This window comes from Lynx canadensis, chromosome C2 (genome assembly GCF_007474595.2).
Source record: "Lynx canadensis isolate LIC74 chromosome C2, mLynCan4.pri.v2, whole genome shotgun sequence".
NCBI lineage: Eukaryota > Metazoa > Chordata > Mammalia > Carnivora > Felidae > Lynx > Lynx canadensis.
In genome coordinates this window covers 1,115,904-1,129,716 of record NC_044311.2, presented here as the reverse complement: position 1 = coordinate 1,129,716, position 13,813 = coordinate 1,115,904, and the positions used below count along the sequence as shown (strand labels likewise).

The following is a 13,813-nucleotide window of genomic DNA, read 5'->3' as shown; positions in this document are numbered from 1 at the left end:
TATAAGAGAATATTATTAAAACTTATACGCCAACAAACTGGGCAATCTGGAAGAAATTGACAAATCCCTAGAAACACACAAACTACCAAAACTGAAACAGGAAGAAATAGAAAATCTGAACAGACCCATAACCAGCAAAGAAATTAAATCAGTCATCAAAAATCTCCCAACAGATGGAAATCCAGAGCCAGATGGCTTCCCAGGGAAATTCTACCAGCCATGTAAAGAAGAGTTAATACCTATTCTTATCAAACTGTTCCAAAAAATAGAAATGGAAGGAAAACTTCCAAATTCATTCTACGAGGCCAGCATCACCTTGATTCCAAAATCTGACAAAGACCCAGCAAATTATAGGCCAATATCCTGAATGAACCTGGATGCAAAAATTCTCAACAAAATAGGAGCAAATCAAATCCAACAGTACATTAAAAGAATCATACTCCATGATCAAGTTGGATTTATTCTTAGGGTGCAAGGGTGATTCAATATTCACAAATCAATGTGATATACCACGTTTATAAAAGAAAGGATAAGGACCATATGATCCTCTCAATTGATGCAGAAAAAGCATTTGACAAAGTACAGCATCCATTCTTGATAAAAACCCTCAACAAACTAGGGATAGAATGAATATACCTCAAAATTATAACGGCCATATAAGAAAGACCCACAGCTAATATCCTCAATGGGGAAAAATTGAGAGCTTTTCCTCTGAGGTCAGGAACAAGACAGGGATGTACACTCTTACCACTGTTATTAAACTTAGCACTAGAGGCCTTAGCCTCAGCAATCAGACAATAAAAAGAAATAAAAAGCATCAAAACAGGCAAGGAAGAAGTCAAACATCCACCATTCACAGATGACATGATACTCTATGTAGAAAACCTGAAAGGGGCACCTAGGTGGCTTACCTGGTTAACGAGCTAACTCTTGCTGTGGGCTCAGGTCATGATCTCATGGTTCATGAATTTGAGCCCCACACTGGGCTCTGTGAAAACAGCATGGAGCCTATTTGGGATTCTCTCTCTGCCCCTCACCCCACTTTCATACATTTTCTCTCTTTAAATAAATAAATAAACATTAAAAAAAAAGGAACCCTGAAAGACTCCACCACCAAAAAATTGCTAGAACTGATACATGAATTCAGCAAAGTTGCAGGATACAAAATCAATGTACAGAAATTTGCTGCATTTCTATACATCAACAATGAAGCGGCAGAAAGAGAAATCAAGGATTCGATCCAATTTACATCTGTACCAAAACCATAAGATGCCTAGGAATAAACCTAACCAAAGAGGTAAAAGATCTGTACTCTGAAAACTATGGAACACATATGAAAGAAACTGAACAGGACACAAAGAAATAAAAAAACATCACATGCTCATGGGTTGGAAGAACAAACATCGTTAAAATGTCTTTACTACTGAGAGCAATCTACACACTCAATCTACAATCCCTATAAAAATAACACCAGCATTTTTTACAGAACTAGAACAAACAATCCTAAAATTTGTATGGAACCACAAAATATCTCTAACAAAGAAATCCTGAAAAATAAAAGGAAAATGGGAGGTATCACAATTCCAGACTTCAAGCTGTATTATATATTACAAAGCTGTAATCATCAACACAGTATGGTACTGGCACAAAAACAGACACTCAGATCAGTGGAACAGAATAGAGAACCTAGAAATGGGTCCACAAACATAGGGCCAACTAACCTTCGACAAAGCAGGAAAGAATATCAGATGGAAAAAAGACTGTCTCTTCAGCAAGTGGTGCTGGGAAAACTGGACAGCGACATACAGAAGAATGAACCCGGACCATACACAAAAATAAACTCAAAATGGATGAAAGCCCTAAATGTGAGACAGGAAGCCATCAAAATCCTCAAGGAGAAAGCAGGCAACAACTTCTTGGACACTGGCTGTAGCAACTTCTTACTAGACACATCACTGGAGGCAAGGGAAACAAAAGCAAAAATGAACTACTGGGACCTCATCAAAATAAAAAGCTTCTGTACAGCAAAGGAAACAATTAACAAAACTAAAAGACAACCTATGGAATGGGAGAAAATATTTCCAAATAACATACTGGATAAAGGGTTAGTATCCAAAATCTATAAGAACTTATCAAACTCAACCCCCCCCCCCAAAAAAAACCCAAAAAAATTCAGTTAAGAAGTGGGCAGAAGACATGAATACACATTTTTCCAAAGAAGACATCCAGATGGCCAACAGGAACATGAAAAGATGCTCAGAGTGCTTGGGTGGCTTAGTCGGTTAAGCATGCAACTCTTGATTTCAGCTCAGATCATGATCTCAAAGTTAGTGAGATCATGCCCTGCTCATGGACAGGGCCTGCTTGGAATTCTCTCTCTTCCTCTCTTTCTCTCTCTCAAAATAAAATAAATATTTTTAAAAATGATGCTCAGGGGCCAACATGGCGGAGAAGTAGGGGGAATCCATACTTCCCGTGTCTCTCAAACAAAGAAGTGTAGAAGCCAAAGGACTGAACACCAGAGCCCGGGCGGAAAAGACTGAATCTACTGGGAAGAAAATGGGAAAGCTGAAAAAAGATAGGTGGGCGACTGCCAACTGGGGGAGATTTAAAAAAAGGCCTTTGGGCACGGAGGGGAGGGACCCCCTTCTGCAGAGAGACAAAGAGAAGAGAAAGGGCGGCTGGGGAAGTGTCCAACCGGATCTGGACAGGAGAAAGACCCCGGACCCTGCGGCTGAGACTGAGAGGGATCGAACCCTAACTGCGGGGCTATCTCCAGACTGGGGCCAGCTCCCCCGCGCACCTAGGGAAGAGGGGAGCCAGGCCTGGGTGCGGTGGCAGGTTAGGGGCTCAGACCGCAGTTGGAGGAGGTGGTTCCCTCCCTGGAGGGCTGCGTGCCAGTGCGGAACCTGCCTGCAACCGCCACCCCGGGGCTCGAGGCAAGGGCCGTGGCTTAGGCTGCAGTAGGAGACGGCTGTCCTCCCTGAAGTGCAGCGGCACAGACAAAGCCACCGGGACCACACATCGCCACCCTGAGCGGCGCTTCCCCAGCGCCAGGGCGCAGGGAGCAGGATCCGAATCCTAGCCAAGCGCAGGGTCAGGGGAGTCGGCGGAGAGAGAAGGACCGCCCCGTCTGCGCTCGGGGCACAGTGAGGACGACTCAAACGGAGTCCTCCGGTCCGGCTGGGTGGAGAAGAGACGGGGGATCACCATTCGCCCCTCGACCCCACCAAGGCGGGGCCTCAGGGCTCCCCCCCCCCCACGCAGTAGTGGGGGTGGTTCCAGATTACGCCAAACCACGCCCCTTTGCACTGGGTGCCTGTGTATCCCGCGGAGGGGCCCTGGACCCTGCACACAGCTCTTCCCGACAAAGTCTGCAGCATTGCCTGGATTAGCTCTAGGTCAATTCTGCATGTAGAGACATATCCTCCCCCTCCCCCCCTTCTCCTCCTTATCTCTTCCGTCCCTTAGGCTGGTTACTCTGCTCATTGGTCTCTCTGAACAGGCATGTTTATACACGGTCTACACCTCTTTCTTTACGCTCCTTTCTCTCTCTTGGAATAATTAAGCCACATAGTTTCTCTGTCTGGGTAACTTAATCTTCGTTAGGTTTTCCCCGCCCCCTTCTTTATTTTCCTTTCTCTCTCTCTGGATTAAGCCTTTTAGTCTCTCTGCATAATCAAGGTGTATTTTTCCTCTCTTTGGGTGTGCTCTTCCATCAGCACCGTCTCCACCCTCTTCTTTAGTCTTTACTTTTTTGTTTTTGTTTATTTGTGTTATTTGTTTGCGTCTTTCTCTCTCCTGTTTGTCTGTTTTCCTTTCCAGAGCTACTCCAAGGAACAAATCGAAGCACACCTGTTGGACAGTCCAAAATATCGCTACAAATAGGGTAATAAAATAACCAAAGTCACAACAACAGAGAGCAAGTAACAATATCCAGAAAAACACCTCCAGAAGGGCCAGGCCCTGGACAGGGTATGACCCTCCTTTAATATAGCAGTGCTCGCCAGTGCAAAGCACACAACAAGCTTTCAAAATGCACAAGGGACAGAAAATCAGCCAAAATGACGAAACGGAATTCTCCTCAAAAGAAATTCCAGGAATTAGCGACAGCTAGCAAATTGATCAAAACCGATTCAAGCAATGTAACAGAACAAGAATTTAGAATAATAATGATAAAATTAATTGCTGGGCTTGAAAAAGGCATAGAGGACAGCAGAGAATCTGTTGCTACAGACATCATGGGTCTAAAAAAATAGGATGAATTTAAAAATGCTATAAATGAGGTGGAAAATAAAAAGGAGGCGGCCACAGTGTAGACTGAAGAGGCAGAGGAGAGAATAGGTGAGTTAAAAGATAAAATTATGGAAAAAGAGGAAGCTGAGAAAAAGGATAGAAAAATCCAGGAGTACGAGGGGAGAATTAGAGAACTAAGTGATGCAATGAAACGGAACAATATCCACATATAGGAATTCCAGAAGAAGAAGGAGGAGGAGAAGGAGGAAAAGGAGGAGAAGGAGGAAAAGAAGAAAGAGGAAGAGGAGGAGGAGGAGAAGGAGAGAAGAAGAAGAAGAAGAAGAAGAAGAAGAAGAAGAAGAAGAAGAAGAAGAAGAAGAAGACGACCACGACAGAGAAAGGGGCTGAAGGTGTACTTGAATAAATCATACCTGAGAACTTCCCTGATCTGGGAAGGAAACAGGCACTGAAATCCAAGAGGCACAGAGAACTCCCTTCAGACGTAACTTGAATCAATCTTCTGCACAACATATAGTGAAATAGGCAAAATACAAGGTTAAAGAGAGAATTATGAAAGCAGCTAGGGATAAACAGGCCTTATCATTCAAAGGTAGATACATAAAGGTAGTAGCAAACCCATCTACTGAAACTTGGCCAGAAAGGAATGACAGGAAATCTTCAATGTGATGAACAGAAAAAATATGCAGCCAAGAATCCTTCACCCAGCAAGTCTGTCATTCAGTATAGAAAAAGAGAGATAAAGGTTTTCCCAAAACAAAAACTGAAGGAATTCATCACCACTAAACCAGCCCTACAAGAGATCCTAAGGGGGATTCTGCAAGTGAAATGCTGCAAGGACCACAAAGTACCAGAGACATCACTACAAGCATGAAACCTACAGATACCACAATGACTCTAAACTCGTATCTTTCCATAATAACACTAAAAGTAAATGGACTAAATGCTCCAACCAAAAGACACAGGGTATCAGAATGGATAAAAAAAAAAAAAAAAAAAAAAAAAAAAAAAAAAACAAGACCCATCTATTTGCTGTCTACAAGAGACTCTTTTAGACCTGAGGACACCTTCAGATTGAAAGTGAGGGGATGGAGAACTGTCTATCATGCTACTGGAAGTCAAAAGAAAGCTGGAGTAGCCATACTTGTATCAGACAAACTAGACTTTAAATTAAAGGCTGTAACAAGAGAGGAAGAAGGGCATTATATAGTAATTACAGGGCCCATCCATCAGGAAGAGCTAACAAGGTAACAGAAGAGAAACAAGGGCCCTGAATGATATATTAGATCAGGCAGACTTGACAGATATATTTAGAATTCTGCATCCCTAAGCAACAGAATATACTTTCTTCTCGAGTGCACATGGAACATTCTCCAAGATAGATAACATACTGGGTCACAAAACAGCCCTTCATGAGTGTAACAGAATTGAGATCATACCGTGCACACTTTCAGACCACAATGCTATGAAGCTTGAAATCAACCACAGGAAAAAGTCTGGAAAACCTCCAAAAGCATGGAGGTTAAAGAACACCCTACTAAAGAATGAATAGGTCAACCAGGCAATTAGAGAAGAAATTAAAAAATATATGGAAACAAATGAAAATCAAAATACAACAACCCAAATGCTTTGGGATGCAACAAAGGCAGTCCTGAGAGGAAAATACATTGCAATCCAGGCCTATCTCAAGAAACAAGAAAAATCCCAAATACAAAATCTAACACCACACCTAAACGAATTAGAAGCAGAACAGCAAAGACACCCTAAACCCAGCAGAAGAAGAGAAATAATAAAGATCAGAGCAGAAATAAACAATATAGAATCTAAAAAAACAGTAGAGCAGACCAATGAAACCAAGAGTTGGTTTCTTGAAAAAATAAACAAAATTGATAAACCTCTAGCCAGGCTTCTCAAAAAGAAAAGGGAGATGACCCAAATAGATAAATTCATGAATGAAAATGGAATTATTACAACCAGTCCCTCAGAAATACAAGCAGTTATCAGAGAATACTAAGAAAAAGTAGATGTCAACAAACTGGACAACCTGGAAGAAATGGACAAATTCCTAAGCACCCACACACTTCCAAAACTCAAAGAGAAGAAATAGAAAACTTGAACAGACCCATAACCAGTGAAGAAATTGAATCATTTATCAAAAATCTCCCAACAAATAAGAGTCCAGGACCAGATGGCTTCCCAGGGGAATTCTACCAGACATTTAAAGCAGAGATAATACCTATGTTTCTCAAGCTGTTCTGAAAAATAGAAAGAGAAGGAAAACTTCCAGACTCATTCTATGAAACCAGCATTACTTTGATTCCGAAACCAGACAGAGACCCAGCAAAAAAAAAAAAAGAGAGAACTACAAGCCAATATCCCTGATGAATATGGATGCAAAAATTCTCAACAAGATACTAGCAAATCGAATTCAACAGCATATAAAAAGAATTATTCACCACGATCAAGTGGGATTCATTCCTGGGCTGCAGGGCTGGTTCAATATTTGCAAATCAATCAACGTGATACATCACATTAATGAAAGAAAAGATAAGAACCATATGATCCTGTCAATCGATGCAGAAAAAACATTTGACAAAATTCAGCATCCTTTCTTAATAAAAAACCCTTGAGAAAGTTGGGATAGAAGGAACATACTTAAACATCATAAAAGCCATTTATGAAAAGCCCACAGCTAATATCATTCTCAATGGGGAAAAACTGAGACCTTTCCCCCTGAGATCAGGAACACAACAGGGATGTCCACTCTCACTGCTGTTGTTTAACATAGCACTGGAAGTTCTAGCATCAGCAATCAGACAACAAAAGGAAATCAAAGGCATCAAAATTAGCAAAGATGAAGTCAGGCTTTCACTTTTTGCAGATGACATGATACCATACATGGAAAACCTGATAGACTCCACCAGAAGTCTGCTAGAACTGATACATGAATTCAGCAAAGTTGCAGGATACGAAGTCAATGTACAGAAATCAGTTGCATTCTTATACACTAATAATGAAGCAACAGAAAGACAAAGAAACTGATCCCAGTCACAACTGCACCAAGAACCATAAAATACCTAGGAATAAACCTAACCAAAGATGTAAAAGATCTGTATGCTGAAAACTATAGAAAGCTTGTGAAGGATATTGAAGAAGATACAAAGAAAAGGAAAAACATTCCGTGCTCATGGATTGGAAGAATAAATATTGTCAAAATGTCAATACTACCCAAAGCTATCTACACATTCAAAGCAATCCCAATGAAAATTGCACCAGCATTCTTCTCGAAGCTAGAACAAGCAATCCTAAAATTTGTATGGAACCACAAAAGACCCCGAATAGCCAAAGTAATATTGAAGAAGAAGACCAAAGCAGGAGGCATCACAATCCCAGACTTTAGCCTCTACTACAAAGCTGTAATCATCAAGACAGCATGGTCTTGGCACAAAAACAGACACATAGACCAATGGAATAGAATAGAAACCCCAGAACTAGACCCACAAACATATGGCCAACTAATCTTTGACAAAGCAGGAAAGAACATCCAATGGAAAAAAGACAGTCTCTTTAACAAATGGTGCTGGGAGAACTGGACAGCAACATGCAGAAGATTGAAACTAGACCACTTTCTCACACCATTCACAAAAATAAACTCAAAATGGATAAAGGACCTGGATGTGAGACAGGAAACCATCAAAACCCTAGAGAAGAAAGCAGGAAAAGACCTCTCTGACCTCAGTCGTAGCAATTTCTTACTTGACACATCCCCAAAGGCAAGGGAATTAAAAGCAAAAATGAACTACTGGGACCTTACGAAGATAAAAAGCTTCTGCACAGGAAACAACCAACAAAACCAAAAGGCAACCAACGGAATGGGAAAAGATATTTGCAAATGACATATGTGACAAAGGGCTAGTATCCAAAATCTATAAAGAGCTCACCAAACTCCACACCCGAAAAACAAATAACCCAGTGAAGAAATGGGCAGAAAACATGAATAGACACTTCTCTAAAGAAGACATCCGGGTGGCCAACAGGCACATGAAAAGATGCTCAACGTTGCTCCTCATCAGGGAAATACAAATGAAAACCACACTCAGATATCACCTCACGCCAGTCAGAGTGGCCAAAATGAACAAATCAGGAGACTATAGATGCTAGAGAGGATGTGGAGAAACGGGAACCCTCTTGCACTGTTGGTGGGAATGCAAATTGGTGCAGCCACTCTGGAAAACAGTGTGGAGGTCCCTCAAAAAATTAAAAATAGATCTACCCTATGACCCAGCAATAGCACTGCTAGGAATTTACCCAAGGGATGCAGGAGTACTGATGTACAGGGGCACTTGCACCCCAATGTTTATAGCAGCACTCTCAACAATAGCCAAATTATGGAAAGAGCCTAAATGTCCATCAACTGATGAATGGATAAAGAAATTGTGGTTTATATACACAATGGAGTACTACATGGCAATGAGAAAGAATGAAACATGGCCCTTTGTAGCAACGTGGATGGAACTGGAGAGTGTGATGCTAAGTGAAATAAGCCATACAGAGAAAGACAGATACCATATGTTTTCACTCTTATGTGGATCCTGAGAAACTTAACAGAAACCCAAGGGGGAGGGGAAGGAGAAAAAAAAAAAAGAGGTTAGAGTGGGAGAGAGCCAAGGCATAAGAGACTCTTAAAAACTGAGAACTGAGGGTTGATGGGGGGTGGGAGGGAGGAGAGGGTGGGTGATGGGTATTGAGGAGGGCGCCTTTTGGGATGAGCACTGGGTGTTGTATGGAAACCAATTTGACAATACATTTCATATATTGAAAAAAAAAAAAAAAGAAACAAGGTTCTTCCCACAATCTGTTCAGAGTCAGTGTCTCAAGAATCCTATCGTGTGCCTTCCACCTGGAAATCTGGTTCAGTCCTTGTGACTAGGAGAGAGATGTTGCCACACAGCTCCTTCTTCTTTAATTCACCAGATTTCAGAAGTGTGCAACCAATCGGAGGCCCAGGCCATTTGAATGGGACAGCTGAGGATGTTCGTGTGTGGCCTGGGCCATAGATTTGGGCAGGGAACTGGCCTCCTTCTGGCCCAAGGAACAAAGAAGAAAGACAACTTCTTTCCAACTGGGTCCCCATTTCCACAGGAAATGTCAAGCTTTGGTCCTCCCAGCATCCATGTCCTTAACCTTGCTGTGTTTCAGACAAATTGTTGTTTTCCTTCTTAGGAGCCATGGAGCCATCACAAGCTGGCACCCCTGGGTAGGTCACAAACTCTGCTTCTGCTTCTGCTCCTGTGCTCAGTGAGAGCTATCAGATTCTGCTCTACCAAAAAAAAGGAGGGCCTTTAGTCCCTGGTTCCTTGATGCTTGGCCTGCTGTACTATGGAAGGTGAAGGGGAACCAGCTTGTCTCACTGAACTGGATGACTGAATTGTCTTAATTCTGAGAAGCTGACAGTTTGCACATGGGCAGTATGAACCAGGAGAGGGTCAGCATTGGAAGAGCCCTTGACAGCAATTAGGGAACCAAGTCCTTGTTGCAGATTCCTGAGCAAGAGCCATCAGAACCCAATATCTCCAACTCCAACACCACTGCCTCCCTCAACTGACGGAAAATGTGGCGGGGATAGACCAAGCCATAAATCACTGTCTCCTAAGTAAAAAATGCAGGCTTCTCGCTGACAGGGCTCCCAGGTGTAGCCCTTCAGATATTCCAGATATTATTCCAGATACAACCTGGTTGATAGGCGACTGCGCTGGGTACTTCATTCTCAACTTTCTCCAAATCTCATGTATGATGAACTTTGGCAAGGTGTGTCTCCATTGCCACTACTTGGCCCTTTGATGAGAAATGGTTTGCTTGGAAATTATTCCAAGGCAGTGTCTCAAAGTTATATCTTCTTGTTTCAGCTGGGGGTTGGTGATGCTCTGTGATGGTGATAGAGGTATTGTATTGGTCCCTCCTCAATTTGGTTTCAGAATGGTTGGCCCTCCCCAAACCTAGGGTGTGGGAATGTGCCCAGGGTGAATGCTCATGGGTAGGTTAAGCCAGAGGTTAGGGGTATATCCTGCCTCCTGTGTAGGACAAAAGGAAGGGAAGGCCGAGGTCTCCTTCCTCGATTTCCCCTGTGCCCATTTAAATGCATAGCTTTGACACACCTTGTGGTCATTCTTCTCCCATTGCTGCTTTCTTAACTTGGTCTCAGTTCACACACTAAGACCATGTGACTGTCACGTACACAACTGAGTTACAAAGACTGAAGGTCCGTTTCCAGTTAGTTCCTGAGCCAGTGGAGGGCTCTGAGTGTGTGATGTCACAGAGGACAATTGACCCTCATGTCCCTGAGCTCTTGTTGCTTAGTAGGCTATTATAGCAATAGTAAATAATTTCTTTTCTTTGGAAACTGGGATCTCCCTGAAATCATTTCAGAGCTCTTGTCTAAGAGTCATAATCTTTACTATTAATCTGGGAGTCTGGTACAATCCTTGTGAGTGTGCATTAGGTTTGACCACCTGCACCCTGCGGTTTGGGTTTCAGAATTTGTTGATATCACCAGGCCTAGAGCATGTGCAGTGGCCCAGTGGAGAATGTTTGTGTACAGGCTAAGCCAGAGGTTAGGACCTGAATGTGAGACAGGAAACCATCAAAACCTTAGAGGAGAAAGCAGGAAAAAACCTCTCTGACCTCGGCCACAGCAATTTCTTACTTGACATGTCTACAGAGGCAAGGGAAGCAAAAAGCAAAAATGAACTATTGGGACCTCCTCAAGATAAAAAGCTTCTGTACAGCGAAGGAAACATTCAACAAAACCAAAAGGCAACAGATGGAATGGGAGAAGATATTTGCAAATGGCATATCAGATAAAGGCTTAGTATCCAAAATCTATACAGAATTTATCAAACTCGACACCCAAAAAACATATTATCCAGTGAAGAAATGGGCAGAAGACATGAATAGACACTTCTCCAAGGAAGACACCCAGATGGCCAATAGGCACATGAAAAGATGCTCAACGTCACTCCTCATCAGGGAAATATAAATGAAAACTACACTGAGATACCACCTCACGCCGGTCAGAGTGGCTACAATGAACAAATCAGGAGACTATAGATGCTGGAGAGGAAGGATGTGGAGAGACTGGAACTCCTAGGTACTGTTGATGGGAATGTAAAAGGGCACAACTGCTATAGAAAACAGTATAGAGGTACTTCAAAAAATTAAAAATAGCAATACCATGTGACCCAGAAATTCCACTTCTGGGTATATACCCAAAATAATTGAAAGCAGGACCCTGAAGGGATATTTGCACACCCATGTTCATAAAAGGATTATTCTAAACAGAAAAAAGGTGGAGACAACCCAAGGGTCCACTGATGGATGAGTAAACAAACAAAACGTGGCATACACGTGTACACACACACCCACACACACACACACACACCCACACCCACACACACACACACACACACACACACACACACTGGAATACTATTCAGTCTTTAAAAAGAAGGAAATTCCAACATATGCTACAACATAGACGAACCTAGCAGACAATGCTAAGTGAAATAAACCAGTCATAGAGAGAGAAATACTGTATGATTCCACTCATTTGAGTAGTCACAACCATAAGGACAGAAAGTAGAAAGGTGGCTGCTTGGGCAGGGGGCCAGGGGAGAAGGCAGAGTGATTGTGTAATGGATACAGAGTTTCAGTTTTACAAGATGGAAGGAGCTATGGAGAGGCATGGTGAGGACAATGTACAATATTCTAAATATATTTAATACCAGTGAAAATCTTTAAATTTTTTATCTTCAATCTTTAAATTTTATGTTATGTGCACTTTATCACAATAAGAGAAAGAGAGTTAAGAGACACAACCACCATACAAAATGGGTGATCTATGACTGGACCTTGGTTTGAACAAACCAACCCTAATATATATTTGATGACAACAGGGAAAATTTGAACGTGGACTGCTTCCCAGGCATCTGTCCCGCTGGGTGAAGCCTGGAAGGTAGTATTAAACTGACTAGAGAACACAGTAGCTTATATGCTTAAAGTATATTTGGGCAGCAAAAATGCTCTGAGGCCTTGCCACCCCTGGGGGGTGGGGGGAGGAGGCAGACTTGGAATTACACACTGTAGTGAGCACTTTATCTGCAAACTAGTATTCTCTTTCAAATGGGATGACAGAAAATCACAAAATTGCAAGCTGCTGATCTGCATTCAGGTATCATGTCACTCTGTGACCCTTCCTAAGCCTTGTTCCCATGTGCTCACCCACTGAAAGGGGAGGAGATGGAAAGAGGGCTCCAGGAAAAGACAATGGCTCCCATTTTCACTCCTCATCTGGGCATAATGTAAACTTTGCTAATCTGTATTGAGTAATACGCATATGTGTTCACACCCAATTTTAAGCAAACCAAATGCTGCGAGATCTTGGTAAATAAGTAGCAAACCACACAGAACAAATATATTGATCTAAAGGTACAATATAACGAAGCTCTAATGGCAAAAGGCATGTTCATGAGAATATGTTATTATAAAGTTCTATGTTTTTCAGTAAGAAAACAACAAAGCTTCTTTAACTTGTTATTCATCCACTAAGCAAAAACAACTGCATCAGAACATGTGTCCGTGAAGTGGCTGATAGCATGACTTACATAACGACTTTCCTGGATACAGCTTTGCCTGGGGGTAACCAGGGATCATCTTTTCATCTCTGGCTCTAAGATTTTCGAGTTCATGTTTGATAATGAATTGACATTCTGCCATCGTGAGGAAGTCATCATTGTCATCTAAATGAGGACAAAAAATTTCCAGTTATTTTCTCATGATGGCCAAAATAAAATTAATAAGATTCAAATAACCTGGGGTTATAGAAATGAGGACATAAACAATAAATAAATAACACAAGGAGTAAGCAAAGTATAAAACTCCTAAATTAAATAGAACATAAAGCGCCTTTTTATAAGAGTAAATTACCGTTTGCCTTCACATAATACGATCCTTCAATCACTGTACGATGGCTCCCCCTTACCCAGGGTTTTGCTTTTTGCAGTTCGTTGCCTGCATCAGTCATGGTCCAGAGGTGACGACCCTCCTTCTGCCCTATTGTCAGAAGGTCAGTGGTAGCCTGATACCACGTTGCAATGCCTAGTTCATTCACCTCACGTCATCTCAGCAGGCAGGAGCTGAATCATCTCACGTCATCACAAGAAGACCAGTGCATACAGTAATATAAGGTACTTTGAGAGAGACCACATTTGCGCCATTTTTCTTACAGCAGATTATTACCATTGTTCTATTTTAGTATTGTTGTTGTTGATCTCTTACTGTGTCTGGTTCATAAATTAAGCTTTACCACAGGTATGCACATATAGGAAAAAACACAGCCCATACAGGGCCCAGTACTGTCTGCTATCTCAGGTATCCGCTGAGTCTCGGAATGAATCACCCACAGCTAAGGGGAGCGAGGGACTACGGTCCTAGTTCTTATATAACAGGGTGCAAATATCCAAATGGCAGACACCTGCTTGATCTCATTTAAGGCCAATGAGCA

The 13,813-nt window shown here is 42.0% G+C and overlaps 1 protein-coding gene across 17 annotated transcripts in view; it reads right to left on the bottom strand.

The window, feature by feature from the left end:
• ANO10 (anoctamin 10) overlaps positions 1-13,813 on the bottom strand; it is a 224,833-nt gene that overhangs the window by 195,067 nt on the left and 15,953 nt on the right. For all 17 annotated transcript variants that reach the window (XR_003971714.1, XM_032594618.1, XM_030329337.1 and 14 more), the window contains exon 4: positions 12,915-13,049. Coding sequence is in view for 16 of the 17 variants with exons in the window: in XM_032594618.1 (XP_032450509.1) it covers positions 12,915-13,049 (135 nt within the window). In the remaining variant the exon portion in view is untranslated. The remainder of the gene's footprint in view (positions 1-12,914; positions 13,050-13,813) is intronic.